The sequence below is a fragment of the Camellia sinensis genome, chromosome 5, assembly GCF_055761805.1.
Source record: "Camellia sinensis isolate YWXY chromosome 5, ASM5576180v1, whole genome shotgun sequence".
Lineage (NCBI taxonomy): Eukaryota > Viridiplantae > Streptophyta > Magnoliopsida > Ericales > Theaceae > Camellia > Camellia sinensis.
In genome coordinates, this window is record NC_138965.1 from 143,316,281 (window position 1) to 143,333,880 (window position 17,600).

The 17,600-nt window shown below is 37.5% G+C and overlaps 1 protein-coding gene across 1 annotated transcript; it reads left to right on the plus strand.

The window, feature by feature from the left end:
* Nucleotides 1-7,136: 7,136 nt before the first annotated feature.
* On the plus strand, nucleotides 7,137-14,923 carry LOC114298432 (putative aldo-keto reductase 1). The gene is made up of 4 exons (XM_082872174.1): nucleotides 7,137-7,289; nucleotides 13,712-13,906; nucleotides 14,647-14,706; nucleotides 14,804-14,923. Exons 1-4 carry the CDS (start codon nucleotides 7,137-7,139, stop codon nucleotides 14,921-14,923), a joined length of 528 nt encoding a protein of 175 aa, XP_082728300.1.
* Nucleotides 14,924-17,600: the final 2,677 nt, after the last annotated feature.

Below are 17,600 nucleotides of genomic sequence, written 5' to 3' on the forward strand. Positions count from 1 at the left end.
CCCTAGTAGTTTGGTGCCGTGATGGCCAGTAACCCGTGGTTACCGAAGGCCGTCTTACAAAAATCACACACAATCAGAGTATGAAATATGGGGCTTACAAGAGCGGAAGCAAAATATACATATAAAACTGAGTAGTCCATGAGAGCCGTGCTTAAGCCCAATGGAATGTCATACATCAAGCATCTTTACAAGTCTTACAATTTAGATACGACAAGAATGAGATACAAAATACATCCTGACCAAAAGGCTTCTCAAGCCGACATATTCCAAAACAAACAAGAGAAAACATAAGCCGAGAAGCATAATCTTCAAGACGATACAAAACGCAAATCCAAAACATGCCGGCAATGCGCCCAAAACACATCGGCATCACGCCTAGGCCTCAATGCCTTCTTGTTCATCACCTACATATATATATAGAGAGGGTGAGCTTGGATACTCAGTGAATGATACTAGAAATAAAAGTTTTGCATGATTGACATCCAAGATCTCTTACAAAACAATACATAGTATACTTTACAATCAAGGGAAAAGTCAAGTTCATTTGCCGGCTTTCAAGTTCCTTGGATGTTAATAACATCTACTTATTTCAAGGGGTGATGACATATCAAGACAAGAGTGCAGTTGCATTATAGTCCCCTGCAACTAAGGACTTTCAAGACAAGCTGTGCTGCGAAAGTTTAGAGTCCTCTAGCACTAAGGACTGTCAAGACAAGAGTGCAGTTGCATTAAAGTCCCCTGCAACTAAGGACTTTCAAGACAAGCTGTGCTGCGAAAGTTTAGAGTCCTCTAGCACTAAGGACTGTCAAGACAAGAGTGCAGTTGCATTATAGTCCCCTGCAACTAAGGACTTTCGAGAAATGTCATCAAAACAAGATAGTTCTTGATATACAAATAGGGATAGCCATTCATGCTATATCAAGTACTTTTCAAAACAAGGCAAGACGAGATTTATCAAAACAAGTGTAACATAGCTTTATTAAAAATACCACTCACTTAATTCTTCAAACGTCGGGGTCAAGCAAGGTCCAAGTCCTACAATCACATGGCAAAGCGTACTTGAACATATTCCTCAAAACAAGTCTAACATGCATGCAAATGATTTTGGAAAACATACTGGGCACCAACCAGGTCTAAGCCGAGGTGTGTTTCCGAGGGCCACATGCAAGGAAAAGAGGTCGGGAAACTCTGGGTTTCCCTCTGTTGATGAATATGAAGAACATGGGTGCGAAAACATGAAAGAAAAAATGTGAATGTTCAATCGCAAATCTGTTATCACAAACCTGGGATTTTCATGCTACGAGTTGAAAACATGGACCTGGGTACCCATAGTTGAAAATCATGCAAGAACAAACACAAAACATGAGTCTAGGCAAAAAGCTTTCGGGTCAAAACATGACTTTCTCGAAGAACACATGAATGTCATTTTCTCTTTTCTAAAACCGAATTTCAAAACGATGCATGGCTTACAAATCATATTCAATCATGCAATGCAATATTATAAACATATAGAACAACAAGAGCGGAGCAAGAATCTAACCTTAGAACACGAATCTAACGGTTCGATCTCAAGGAATCAAGCTTGAAGACTCACTTCTCGCTCTAAAACTCCTTCTTCTTCCTAGAGCTTCTCTCTCTACAAGGCAAGGTTATAACACTAAGAAGAAATGATAAGTGCTCTCATTCGGTTCTGGGCTTAATAGCTCTGTTGGGACACGTGGCGGCGACTGGTTGGGTTCACCGTGAAAAGGTGGCTGACAGACCAGACAAGGCATGGTGGAAGGGTGTTCAACAAGCAAAACGGTATGGGCTTCCTGACAAGGCAACGACATCGGATAATAACAAGGCGTATCTAACAAGCTACACGGAACGATACTCCAGCAAGGGGTGACATCGGCTAACAAAAAGGACTTCGGCAACTAAGGTGACAATGACCTCGGCTAGAAAGGACAACACTTGACTAAGCTGTGCCACATCTTGGCCTAGATGCGCCACACCTCGGCCTAGGTCATACCGCTCCAGGACGAGATCACTGGGGTACAAGGTAACATCTCGGCTAATGTGTCAAGGCATGAACGGAGGTCAACAAGGGGTTCCAAGATACTTCTAAACTGAGAATGACCTCGGCTTGGAATGACGTCGGCTAATCACAACCTGGGCAAGCACATAACACTTAAACAAATCACAAAGGTATCAAATCAAGGCATGGATCTCACTCACTTAAGCGGGACAAGTCACGAACATACACACGCAAGCTTAATAACCCATAATCATACATATGCTCATGAACATGATTAAGACATAAAATGTGGGTTCTTACATCTTTGATCTCAAATTCCTTGGCCAATTGCCTCTTGAGATGCGTCACTTCCTCCTCATCATTTCTTGTCACTACTATGTTATCCACATATACAATAAGCACAACAACCTTATTTGCATTGTGTTTGACAAACATGGTATGATTTGCATTGCTCCACTTATACCCAAATCTCAACATGGCCTTTAGAAATCGGTCAAACCAAGCTCGGGGAGATTGTTTCAAACCATATAGAGCCTTCTTCAACCTTCAAACTTTGCCAACTGTAGACTGAGATGAGAATTCCTGTTGTATATCCATATACACCTCCTCCTCCAAGTCACCATGGAGAAAGGCATTCTTCACATCCAGTTGTATCCCAAGTTGGCAGCACAAGAAAGAAGAGCTCGAATGGAATTCATATTTGCAACAGGAGTAAAGGTTTCTTGATAATCAATTAATACATCTGGGTAAACCTCTTGGCCACTAATCTTGCTTTGTACCGTTCAATTGTCCCATCTGCTTTCTGCTTGATGGTAAACACCTACTTACACCCTACTAGTTTTTTTCCACTAGGAAGAGGAAACAACTCCCAAGTGTTATTCGTGCTCAGAGCTTGCATCTCCTCTACCATAGCTACTTTCCACTTAGGATCATTGATAGCTTCTTTCCAACCCTATGGGATACACACAGAAGACATAGACGAAACATAAGCACAATATGTAGGAGACAATAAATCATATGACACAAATTTAGAAATGGGGTGTTGAGTACAAGCCCTAACCCCCTTTCTAAGAGCGATTGGAAGACTCAAATCATCAACAATAGGACTATTAACTACTGATGGAGAAGTAGACGGAGGGTCATTACCTGCAGAATAAGCCGAAACAAGATGTAGAGCTGGCACAAGGGATGATGATTGACCTGGTGGCACAAGAGGAGTCTATTCTTTCTGATGTCGTGATTAAGTCTTAAGATCAGCGCTGTCCAATCGACCACCAATGTCAAGCTCCACATCAAGAGAACTATTAGGCTCCCCCTCACCACAAATAATAGACCGCTGACTGGGAAGGAAAAAAGATAACTCATGCTGATATGACTCATCCGCAATTTCATCCGTAACACGCTCCCCCTGAGGAGATGGAGGAGAAGAAATAAAAAAGGACTTAGATTCACAGAAGGTGACATCCATACTAACATACAATTTACGAGTGTATGGATCATAGCATTTGTAAGCCTTCTAAGTAGCAGAATAGCCAATAAAGACACAATGCACTGCCTTAGGATTAAGTGTCCCATGAGCACGAGGTTGGAGATAAACAAAACAGACACACCCAAAAACCTGAGGAGGAAGAGAAGGGGTGGGATAAGTGACAGGTAGAAGTTCGAGAGGAATTTGAAATTGGAGGACACTAGTAGGCATACGGTTAATAAGGTAAGCAGCGTCACCGTAAAAAGACTGAGGGACATTCATGGTAAGCAAAAGAGAGCGAACAATTTCAAGAAGATGGCCATTCTTGCGTTCAACTCCACTTTGTTGAGGAGTGCCAACACAGCTAGTCTGATAAAGGATGCCTTGCTCCTTTAGGTATGCCTGAAAAGCTCTATCAACATACTCAGTCTCATTATCACTCCGAAGAATTTGAAAACAAGAAAACACTTCACTTTTAGTTCGAAGCAAGTAAATCCAAGTCACACAGGAATAACAATCAATAAAAGTAACAAACAACTGATACCTAGAAGTAGAAACCACAGGAGAGGGGCCCCACACATCGGTATGAATAAGCATAAAAGGAAAACTACTTTTATTAATGGAAGGATAACAAGTACGTGCATGCTTTGCAAGTTCACAAGCATCACAACCAAAATTATGCCTAGGACAATCATGAACTAAAGAAGGGAAAAGTTTCTCTAAAACACTAAAGGACGGATGACCTAAACGACGATGCCACTGATGGAGGAGATGAAGAGAGGAGCTAGTAGTGCACTTGAGAGCTTGAGATGACAAAAAAGAAGAAGGAATAGCATCCAGAAATTACAGTCTATCTTGTGCTTTACCACTGCCAATCATTTTCCTCGTAGCCACTTCCTGAGACACAATGAGTAGGAAAAAAGGTCACGAAGCAATTTATAGAGGTAGTAAGACTACTAACAGAGAGTGAGTAAGTAGAAAAATTAAGGCTCCGTTTGGTTGTGTTTTGAAAATATAATTCTACACCTACATTTGAATATCATGTTTGGTAGGAGTTTTGGAATTAGCTTTCCAATACTCTGCAGAGAACTCTGTCTCAGGCGCGCTTTTTGGAAATTTTTTTTTTTGCAAATTTTGCCTAACCGGTCGTCCGGCCGGTTGACCGGAATAGGGATTTTTTTTTTTTGATATGCTAATTTTTATATAATCGAAAAAAACATTTTCTGAATTTTTTTAAATTTTTTATGTGCTTTAAAATAATTTTGTGTTGTATGTTTGGTTATGAGTTGTAAATTTTTGTATCAAATATCAAATGTCACATCAACAATTCTCCACTCAAATCAAAACTCTTTCAAAACTCTTTCAAAACTATTTTCAAAACTCTTTACCAAACAAATTTTCCACACTCAAATCATAATTCCAAACCTCACAAACTCAAAATACAACTCATACTCTCAAATCATAATTACAAAACTCTGCCAAACGCAACCTAAGAACATGAAGCACAGATGAAAGAGACAATAAAGAGGAACAAAGAACCGAACCCTTGCTAGAGACAGAGGATAAAGTTCCATTTGCCACTCTAACCTTATCTCACCCAGAACAAGCAGAATATGAATAAAAAAAACTTGAGGCATCTGTCATGTGGTCAGTAGCATTGGAATCAATAATCCAAGGAGATGATGAGGATGTACTGAGTGCACTAGCAGGAATACTTGTGTGAGCAAAGTTGGAAGAAACAGAAGAAGAAGAGGTTGTGGTAGAATCCAGCCGAGCCATCAAACGCCTAAGAGTGTGTAGCTCATCCTCTGAAATAGTACCAGTGTCAGTAGGGGTGCTAGCAGTAATCTCGGACACGTGCTTGAGGACGAACTTCACTATCATGACCACGGCCTCGAGAAGGACGGCCATTCAATTTCCAACAATGTGCCCGGTCATGTCTGTTCTTCCCACAGTAATCACACTTCAAGCGATCCTGATCAGCCGATGGAACCTTGCTGCCAAATTGAGATGGACTAGGCAAGGAAGTCATAAACACGTTCTTTCTCGATAGCCTGCTGAAACAAAGAGGCATCCTGAGAACAAACAGCTTGAAAGCTCTGCTCTGGTAATAGTCCAATTCTTACCATAAGCGACTAAACTCAGCATAATACACCGCAAGTGAGCGATCCTTCTAATCTAAGCCCTGAACTTTCTTCCGCAACTCATAGGCCTGTGCATCATTACCTTTTTGAGAATACATCTGTGCCACAGCTATCCAAATCTTATGAACAGTGTCCAACAAAAGGAAAGTCTGACTAAGTGGAGGCTGTATGGAATTGATCAACCAGGTCATAACCAAAGCATTCTCGAAAATCCATTGAGTTCACAAATCACTAGCATCAGTAGGTTGCTTGAGGGTACCATCAATATATCCAGTCAAATGACAAGCAGCGATAGCAAGACTACAGGAGTGGAACCAAATCAAGTAGTTGGTACTATCAAGCTTAACAGGACTAATTTGAAGAGGACTATCACCAAGATTCACACCACGACTCAATCCCTTCTCCTTAAGGCCCTTAGAAGTTTGGTGCTCGAACCCAGCCATAGGAAAATAGAGCAAGGTATCAAACAAATCAAAAAACAATCAACTAGAGACAGCAATGCACCGATATGGGTGAAAACAAAGCAAACCCACACCAAAACAAGCCAGATAGAGCAAGTAAAGGACTAATCAACTATAGAAACCTCAAGAAATCATCAAAGCAGGACTTCTAACCTACCACATTGGTCCAGTCGGCTCCCAAGGAGAAGAGAAGAAGGGAAAAATTAGCCCTAAAAAGGCTGGAGCAAGGAGTTTCGAAAAATCAGTCGTTTTCCCAAAAAATCAACCAAAAATCGAAAAACAGCCAAACAATGGACAAAAAATTTAAATAAAATCATATAGAGGAAGCCCATCAAATTTCGAGCACGGGGAGTTTTTTTTTTTTTTTTTTGAAACTGTACACAAAAAATGAAAAAAAAACAAGAGGAAAGTAAAGAAAAACCAGGAAAAATTCTTCGAGGAGGAAGAGGAGGCTCTGATACCATGTTAACTTCACAGATGAAGAAGAAGAGGAAGAAGAATGAACCGAGAGAGAAAGAGAGAAACATCTGCTGTAATATTATTTCAATGATGATAGGGTTACAACTTAAGCATACGTATTTAAGCTAATAAACATAAACATAAGCTAAAGTACTAAACTACCCTTTGATAACAATAACACTTAACATTTTTCTTTTTGTTTGCTAGTATTTTTAAAAACAAAATGGTGTGTCACCAGATTTTTATTGTTGTTTTATGTAATTGCCTAGTTGGATGCTTGTGATTAGTTCCATGTTTGGAATAAATTATATTATGAAGAAAGTTATATATATCTTTCCATGTTTGCGATGATAAAAGTTGGTGACCTTTAGCTATATTTAGAACTTAAGTTATATGTCTTTTAATAGGAATTTGAATTTTTTTTTTTTTTGTGGGGGGGGGGAGTCAAACCCTTTACCAACTAGTTAGGAAGGCTAGGTGTGAGTGTTAGAAATGTTTTGTCAATGTATTTTTGTTTCTCATTCGTTTTCTGAATTTGGAATCTTTTTTTTTTTCTTCTTTTTCTCAGGTCTCAAAATTGGGTTATGGCTGTATGGGGCTTAGTGGAGCTTACAATTCTCGTCTCTGATGAGGATGGCATTGCAATAATCAAGTATGCATTCAGTAAAGGAATTACTTTCTTTGATACGTTAGATATTTATGGTGTTGACCACTCTAACGAAATGTTAGTGGGAAAGGTAATGCTTTCATTAACATGGTACTTGAGCATCTGGGCTTGTTATGGGAATTTGGTTATAGCCATTTATTACATTTAACGTACTCTGTTTTAGAGAAATATAAAGAATTGAACTTAGTAAGTCTTAAGAAATTGAAAGATTTTGTTGAAACTATTTTTTGGGAGAATCCTTGAAAAGAAAAACATGAGTTCCTGTTGTTGGTGGTGTCGTCCTGTTGGGTGTTGGGGAGGGTTGAGCTGAATTTATTTTCCTTATTGATTTTTGTTGATTCTTAGTTGGCTGAGATGTAATTTTCTTGGTGTGGATTGTTTTTGTTAGTATCATCTTGATACTCTTTTTCTAATAAAGCTACTCTTATTTATAAAATAAAATTAAAAAAAGAAAAAGAAAACATGAGTTCTTCCCTACTCTACATTGGTATAAAGGACCGTTAGGATTATGCTCATTTAAGGACTTGTTGAAAAGATGTCATATATCCCAGATCAATTTTTCTTAGCGAAATGGCATCTTAGTTGAAACAACTCAAAAAAAGTGCATTTTTATGGAGGTGCAAGTGGGAGTTGTGTTCTATGCCACAACTTTCACTGATACTGGACTAAGACCAACTTGTATCTTCATGAAAGTTGTAATTATTTTGAGTTGGTCCCACTAAAACACAATTTTCCATTTTTCCAATCACACTTTCTGTGTCTTTTTTTTTTTTGAACATAGAGGTAGGTCAATAAGGGAGGAACTAGCCCGTAATAAGGAAAACTAATACTATAAGGTCTATCGTAGGATTAGGAATTTTGAAGTGGAGGTTGCACTTAAGAAAATGAAATCGAATATGACTTTAGAACCCGATGATATCCCTATTGAAGCTTGGAAATGTTTGGCAAGACTAGGAAAGACAGAATTAGGAATGAGTATATTCGAGAATGGGTAGGAGTAGCATCGATAGAAGCTAAGTTGAGAGAGAATAGATTGAGATGGTTTGGTTATATACAACGAAGACCAACAGAGGCAGTAGTGAAGAGATGTGATGCAGTGACAGTAGATGGAAGTGTTGGGGGACACGGGGTAAACCTAAATTGATATGGGATAGTGTAGTAAATAGAAATATGAATCTCCTTAATTTGATTAGCGAAATGGCCTTTGATAGAGTCGAGTGGAGGAGAAGGATTCATGTAGCCGACCTCATTTAATGGGACTTAAGACTTGGCTTGGTTCGGTATACTTTCTCTATCTTTGTTTATTATGTTTTTTACTATTTTTTATGTTGCCCAAAGCATGTTTTGGACCATATCCAACAACCTATGAAGTAAGGATATTGATACGGGATACAGGTACGGGATACAGATACAATACGATACGGATACGGCCATACAATAAAATCTAATAAAATTGGATACGGGTATGGCAAGGATATGTTGAATTTTTCTTTTTCTTTTTTTGTTTCTTATTTTTAGTATTATATTATACATAAGCTCCAAAAATAGTGAGAAACCATTATTTAGATATTAATTAGAGATTATTTCATTTTTATCCTTATACTTTGTCACGATTTTCAATGACCCCCTAGACTATTATTTTCACGCGTACCCCTATACTATTTAAGTTACTATCAATTTTGCCCTTGCCGTCAAATTTGAAACGGAAAAAGTTAAAAAAATTACATTTTGGCCCCAAATTTCAAAACAAAGATGCAAACCCACCCTTTTCCTACTAGTAAACCACCACCAGCAATCACCACTTCAAGCCCTTCTATCTCCTTTGTCATAACTCCATTTCGCCTCATTTTTATGTCATTGAATTTAACTCACGGTCTAGTTTTCGTATCACATCTCACACATCTCATTCTTTCTCTTTTGCATGCTATCGGAGCTCCGAAAGTTGATAAAAAAAAGAGAAGATTTTTCTTCTCGTTTTTGACTTTTCTTCAAGCCATCTTTCGGACTTCATATATTTCTCGATTCTTCACCGTTCTACTTCATTCTTTCGCCATGCTCTTCACCTCACTTCCTACTTCACCCTGCACTATCTCACTTTCTCACTTCTTCATGTAATGGGCGGTTTTGGTATGCCGAAAATTGACCGAAAATTAATTTCTAAAATTTCAAAAGAGAAAACCAATGCAACCCACAAATTTAAAAAGCAAACAATTCAAAACCATGCATCCTAAAAGAGACATAACAACACAATCAAAACACCGAATATTAGAAACCCAGAATTATAATTCATCAAACAATCTAATTAATCAATAGAATAAAATAAAATTTTTATTTTTTTTAATTATAACAAGAGAAAGATCGATAACATGATGGTTGATCAACCTTATAACATGATGGTTGATCAACCCAAAACAGCCACTTTTCAGGATTTACTTGCTCATTGGGGCCAACTTGTTTAGATGTAATGCTCCATAACTGCACATTTTTTAGATCCTCTATTCATTAAATATGAGCTTCAAACTAGTCACTACACATGACTGAGTTTGTGATAAGATACATAGAACTCACACAAGGTGTTGTAAATATAGCCCGAAGAGAGCACATAGCAGCCGCATAAAGAACCTACCAGATTACAATTGTTAGAGAAACTAAGAGGTAACACAAATTAGGTAACCATTAGCAATAACACTACTGTGAAAAGGAAAAAACTTGCAAGAGCTTTTTGGGCTGCAAGGAAGTACCCAGGAAGACCATGCAATGCTGTATAGAAACATCTGCATTGAAGGCCATAAATAGTAAATCAAAACTTTGCATGTTTTGGTTGGAGTTTCTGAGTAGGTAAATTATGCAACTATAGGTAATTTATGTATAAGTGAAGAAGAATAAGAAGAATGAGGAGGATGGAGAAGAAAGAAACAAAAGATGAATATTTTGAAATTTTTGAAATTAGTTTCCGGACAACTTTCGGCATACCAAAACCGCCAATTACACGAAGAAGTGAGAAAGCGAGGTAGTGTAGGGCGAAGTAGGAAGTGAGGTGAAGAGAATGGCGAAAGAATGAAGTCAAACTGTGAAGAATTGAGAAAGATATGAAGTCCGAAAGATGGCTCAAAGAAAAGTCGAAAACAAGAAGAAATGTCTTTTTTTTTTTTTTTTTTTTATCGACTTTCAGAGCTCCGATAGCATGCGAAAAGAGGAAGAATGAGACATGTGAGATGTGATATGAAAACTAGACCGTGAGTTGAATCCAACGACATAAAAATGAGACGAAACAGAGTTATGACGAAGGAGATAAAAGGGCTTGAAGTGGTGGTTGCTGGTGGTGGTTTGCTGGTAGGAAAAAAGGTGGGTCTGCATCATTCTTTTGAAATTTGGGGCCAAAATATAATTTTTTAAACTTTTTTTCCGTTTCAAATTTGATGGCAGGGGCAAAATTGATAGCAATTTAAATAATATAGGGGTACGTGTGAAAATAAAAGTAGTTTGGGAGGGGTCGTTGAAAATTGTGACAAAGTATAAGGGTAAAAATGAAATAATCTCTATTAATTATTAGAGTAAGAGCTAGTTTACTTTTTGTTTTTTTGAGCCAATAACTAATTTGATAATTTTTGAAAAGGTAGAGTACTACTTTAATTTCATTATTTTCTTCTTGGGTAAGAAATTAGAAAATATTGAAAAATTATTTATGTATCTATTTTAACAATTATACTCTAATTATATGCAAAATTATTACAATTTCATTTTCATAATAGTTTGGATATGTGACCTAGATTATCCAGAAAGTATGCAATACTTCTCAAAATTGGCATCAAATATTAGATACGTTTTAGGAAGTATTGGATATGTAACCGCGAGTATCTGAGGAGTTTCGATATCCAATATGGGTATAATATAGATACAATTTCCTTTTAGAAGTATTTGTGCTATGAGTCCAAGAAAGGAAAGGGAAAAAAGTTCGTTTTGAAAGGTCTTGGAGCTATACTTCTTTGATTATTAATGTTGTTGTCATTTTTCTTGCATCATTGAATGGGATGCATTTTTAACTGATCTGAAATATAACACTTGATTATGAATGTTTTGTATTCACACCTTTAGAGTGGAGACTCCCCTAACTTTTTGAAAGGTTTTGGTAGTATACTTGATTTGATTGTTGTTGTTTTTCTTGCATCATGGAATAGGATGTGTTATAGATTGATCTGATACATAAGACTTGAACTAATAACACCTACAGAGTGGAGGCTACATTTGGGAGAGAGTGTTCTCTTTTCATAGTTTTTTTAACAAGAAATGAAATATTCGAGGAGGATAGTAATACTTTTTGTTTTGCTGGTTTACTTGGGTAAGACTATAACTATAAATGTAGTTGTTCTTATTAATGAGAAAAGGGAAAACAAATAAATATGTAGAATATGATACATACAAAATACAGTCAGAGTTTAACTGGAAAATTTTGTTTCACTTTCATAATCTATTTTCTAAATTTTTTTGAATAAAATAGAAGATGGTCTGATAAAAATAAGCCCCAAAAAGGTATTTTCAAATTTTCAAAGAATATTTTTGTATCCCCAAAAGATAAAACTGTGTGAAAATGATGAGTATTTTTCATTTGGGCAAATTATACAAATGGTCCCTGTAGTTTACACGTTTTGTCATTTTGATCCCTCTAATTTCAATTTGCTTGATTTTGATCTTGAAATTTGAACTATGTATCATTTTGGTCCAATTGAAAACGAAAATTAAGAAATTGGACGGAAAATTTGCATGTGAATGACATGTGATTGGTTTCCAAGGGAAAAATAGACATTTTTCTTTCTCTTTTAGCTTCTTCTTTGCTTGTGATTAAACAGAGCCACTGATCACCGTCATCTGTCGTTCCACTGCCTTCCGTTGTCGCCGCCACAGCCAAACAACAATCCCAACATCAACAGATCATCATAACTATCAAAAATTACAGAACAAAATCTAATTTTCTATCCTTGATCAAAAATCACAACACAGAGACATCTTGAAGTCCTCTCCATCAACAGTCTTCACACCTTGCAATTCCTTCATAAACTATGACACCATCACATACTGACCATCGTTTAAAGATACCTTCGGGTCGTGCTCGGCGTGAGCTTGTCTCGGCTTCCCCACAACAGTTATATGAAAATCCAATGTTAATCCACATAGAAAAACAATGATTCCTCCGCGGTTTATGAATTCAGACCCTAACAATGAAATCGAATTTGGGCATGACTCGGTTCGATTCTCTGTAGTCTTTTTCACATTGTTTCGAACTTTCCCTGATTCGAGATCATCCCAGAGCTTCTTCTCCCAATTCGAATGCCTTTTTCTTCGACTTCAAAATCCCTGAAAACTCATTTTTACTACTACTATTCTTAACACTATTCTCGAAATTCAAACTTGATAGAGTTTTGTACTCTCTAATTTGCCTCGCGAGCCTTCTCGATTGTGAATGTTGGTGATTCGAATCTCTTAGAGGGACCTCCAAGGGCCGAATCGGAGCTTCTTTTTCTACCAATTCTTCTTCTCTTTGAAGCTCTAGAGGCTGAGACAATACGCCATTGAAGAACCCATTCAAACCCTCGTGTCATAGCACTGAACCCAATTTTGAACACAAAAGGAACTTTTAAAGTAACCATGAACACATACAAAAACCCAACACAAATCAAAATTTGAATCGATCTCTATCGACTCAAATGGCCTCAGCTGAATAGGGTTCAGGGTTTTGGTTAAAACTCTCTTCTTTTTAGGGGCTCTCTCTCCATCGCGTCACCCTGCCTCTTCCACAATGTTGAGCCATCACCCCACTCCTTTCATTCCAAACTTGCGACAGCAACCGCCATGCCATCACCTTACGCTGTCTTGCCATCCCTCATAGGCCCTCGACGCTACCTCCCTCTCCCTCTCCCACCCCTACCCCCACCCACACCCCCACCCCCAACTCTTCGACATCTCCTCCTCACTCCACATCCTCTCTCTCTCTCTCTCTCTTCTGTGTACGGAGATAGATATATATATATATATATATATATATACATATCATTGAGTTAAATGGGAATGACTTAACTCACTTGGAGTTAGATGGATTAATCATTGAGTTAATCAAGAGATAGTAAATTGACTTTTTTGCCCTTAAAAACTCTGTACATGTTCACGTGGGCCTTTTCCGTCCAAATGCTTAACAGAACTTATCTATTGGACCAAAATGATACATAGTTCAAAATTCAAGGTTAAAATCGAGCAAATTGAAATTAGAGGGACCAAAATGACACGTGTAAATTACAGGGACCATTTGCATATTTGCCCTTCTCATTTTCTACACCAAATTAGTTTTTAGTTTATTTGAATTTTTTTGTTCAGAAAATTTATTCTAAAAATCAAACCAAAGAGAGTCTTGTTGGCTGTTTTCCAAAGCAAAAATGAATATGCTTTTGCAATTTTGTGTGATATTTCAGTTGTTGATCCTAATATTTGCAAGCATTAAAGGATTTGCCTCGAGAAAAAGTTCAGTTAGCTACGAAATTTGGGATTGTCAAAATGGAACCTACTCAAGTTGTAGTGAAGGGTACTGTTGAATATGTGCGCTCCTGTTGTGAGGCTAGTTTGAAGGGCCTTGGTGTGGACTACATTGATCTCTACTACGTACACCGGATTGACACATTAGTACCTATAGAGGAGATTGTAAGTTTCTTGTTTATATTTGCCATTTACGAATGCGCCTCAAGTCTAGTTCCTAGTTTTAAGTTGGCATTTTTTTTGGTGGTGTTTTTTTGTTTTTATTGAATTTTTTTCAACTTTTAGTTGTTTTTTTATGTACTTTTGAAATCCATCTAGGTTAGGGTGGTCATGGGCTTGATGGCCTAACCAGCCCAACCCATTCTATGGCTTGAGATAGATATTTGGCCCATGAGTTGAGCTGAGATTTTGAGCTCATTTACTTTATGGGATGGGCTTGGCATGAGTAATTCTAGCCTGGCCCCGCCATTTATAACATATTTAAAGTCCATTAAAGAACCCCCCCAAAAAACCCACTTTTTAGGCAATTTTTTTTTGAAAGTACTAAACATGCATTGGTTTTTTCGTCTATAGTGTAATTTTTTCGAAAAAATTCTTTTTCCTTTTTATTTTTTTATTTTTTGTAAGGATTGCCTCGTTTAGATGAACCTAAAAAGTAAAAATCTTGAATCATTACTGAAGTCGATAAAAAGTAGAAAAAAAAAATCCCAAAAAAACCAATGCCTAAAGGGATGCCATAGTTTTTTTTTCCCCCTTATCTTTTTGACAAGATAGACAGTTGTGTTATTGATTTACTTTTCTTTTGTTCTTTCTCATAAAAAGAATGGTAACTCTTGCGGAATGTGCTGATTGTGAAATTGTTAGGTAAGTCCATTAGCTTTCCGTTTATGTGTGATCATTTACAGCAGATGTGGGGAGCTATGGGAGATGTGAAGATTGTGGATCTAGGATCAGATTTCTTTTTGGTAAGGCTTTCCAATAGGGATGATTATGATCATGTGCTTTTTGATGGTCCATGAGTTATTGTGGGACATTATTTGTCTATTCGGAAATGGCGTCCAGAATTTCATCCCTCGGAGGCGTCTCACTAAACAAGTTCTCTTCAAATCACTGCAATCAAGGTTTCAAAAAGTGGTTGCAGTGGTGCGGTTGCGGTTGCGGGGTGTAAAGCCTGTAGCGTAAAAGTTGCGGGGTGTAAAGCCCGTAGTGTAACAGTTGCAGTAACCAGAACCGTGAATTTTTTTATTTTTCACACAATTTCAAAAAAACTTACCCGGTATGCATATTTTTTTCTTTTCAAAATCACATTTATTGGAGTTTAAACTAGATTTTGATCAATATTTGTTAGTTTTTAAGTATGATCTAATATATTTCATATTTTTAAATCACTATAAAATAAGCTTTTTACATTTTATTTCAATAGTTAATGACTTTATATGTCAGAAATCCATGTTGTACTTCTTATTTTTATTTATTTTTTTAAGAAAAATTGATTTTAAATGTCTACAAAATTATTTTGACCAATTCTTGAACTAACTAAATAATTTTTTTTACAATTATTAAATGAAATGATTATAAAAATAAAACAAAAATTATTTTTGAGCTACTGAATATTGCAGAATGTGTATAATGTATATTTTGTAAGTTTTTTTTTTTTTTCTTTTTAATAAAGAAAGTTGTTCAGAATATTGTAAATGTGTGTAACGGTGTGTAACGAGTCGTTATGTAACACCAAAACGGCCGTTACATGTTTGAATTTCGGTTACACCGCAAAAGCGGGTGTAATGCGTAGTGCCTACCGCCGGAATTGTTACATAACGGACGCAACTGTTACGTAAGCTGTTATGTAACACCGCTTTTTGAAACCTTGATTGCAATGGTCTCTATCAGCTTCCTACTTCTCAATCTATGTTTTCTCCTCAAACCTTGCATTCGTCTTTTCTAAAAGCATTCTCATTTTCTCAAGCAGAGAAAGCCTTTGAGAACTAGTTCAGAGCAGGAAAGTCATATGTAGTGAGGTATGACCACACTATTTATACCTATTGGACTTGTATGTCTGTGGAGAACTCAATGTGAGATTAGCAGCAAAAGATATTCTATGGTTACGGAATAGGTGTTTCACGCGTTAGTCGACTTGCACTTATTATATACATCCATGTTAGGAAAGGCATTACCAATAGAATCATTTAAAGAAATAGCACTACCTATTGTAAAGGAAATATCTTCTGTTGGTATTTGATTATTTGGCATTTTCATGATATGACCTATAGTATACTTACCATCCTCAAACCAATTCCGCACTGCTGCTGAGTTGTCGGAGTTATCCACCAAGGGATTCGTGGAATTTCTGTGGATTGCGTTGGGGGAAATCTACCAAAGCTAGGCAGGTAGATAGACTCTTTTCCCGCTGCTAATGGAGAATAAGAAACTCGAAACGAACGTGATCTCACACGAGAGAGCTTATAACTCTTGTTTTCCGCTAATAAAATGGGTATTCCCTACGCACTACACAGGTTCAACAATTTCGTTTGATTCCAGTCAAGGAAGGGTAAGAATGCTTCAAACAGACTATAGTGGACATATGAATATACTTCCTGATCAACTGCGCAAGAGGAGAGTAAACGTAGTGCTATGGTGCATATTCCAATTCCGGGTCGCTCTGCCATTCCTACTCCATGGGATGGTAAAGCCTATCCAGGGTCAGCTTGGTCATAAAAGTGGCAATGTGCCCTAATCTAATCAATAAGGGTCTAAGCGAGGACAAAGATGGTCTAGAGATTTACTTACAAGTCAGACTTGTGCTGCGACATCCGCAAAGGGGTCAAGGCATGCACCTCTAAGAGCACTCAATAGGAAAGATAGATAGAAAGCACTTGATTTAGTACTGGACTTGCCCCCGCCCCCCTTACGGGAACGGTTAGCTCTCTCTAAAAGAAGGGTGATTTTTTCCCTAAGGTGCCTTTCTCTTGTAGGCATCCCAAAGTTGGGGGCCTTTTTGTTTTTGTTAGGATAGACCTAGGATTGCCTATCCTATACTGGAAGTTGAGCAAAGGGGCCCATCCCTTCTATGGGATTGGCCAGGGATTATCTTATTGTTTGAATATCCTATGGTTCTTTATATCTATTTTTTCCGATCAATCTGAAATAATCAAAAGAGAACTCTGACTCTTATGGTTCTAATTCCTAGATTGCTATCCTACCTACCTATTATTGAGGGAGTCTATAGTCCCTTCACAGGAAAATCTAGTTTAGAAAAGACATGAGATGGGAGGGCGTGAGGCGGAAAAAGCAGAGTAGACCAGACGCTTTCTGCCATGATATGCCGGCGTCGGTGAGCTTGTGAGGTAACAGAAGACCAGTGCGAACTACTGTGGGAGGAAGAGTTTTAGTTCAAGCTACTTGAGCTAACTGCTTTTCACTCTAATTACTTCACTACTCTTAGAGTGAGAAGGGAGTCGACATCAAAACTCTATCTATGTATTATAGGTTTTGTCTTTAGCCTTGACACCAGTTGAATGAGAGAAAGTGATGAAAGCAAGCCACCATTTTGAGGTATAAATTGAGGGATGCTTAACGCCACTTCGCCAACTAGTGTTACCTGCGCTTTCGTCTCTCTCAGTGTGGTCAACACTGGGTTTTTCCAAGCAGCGAGGCTTACACCCATTTGCATTAGTTCATCCAAAGTTCCCAGATCTATAATTCATGTAATTCATAATTTGACTTCATAACTTGGGCGGTAACTCATTTACTTCCAATTTTTAATGAAAAAAGTTGAGGATAAAGAATTGCTATCAGCTATATTCATTCGATTGTGCCTGGCTGGTATGTAGGAAGAAGAGTTATCTCTTAGATACTGTCG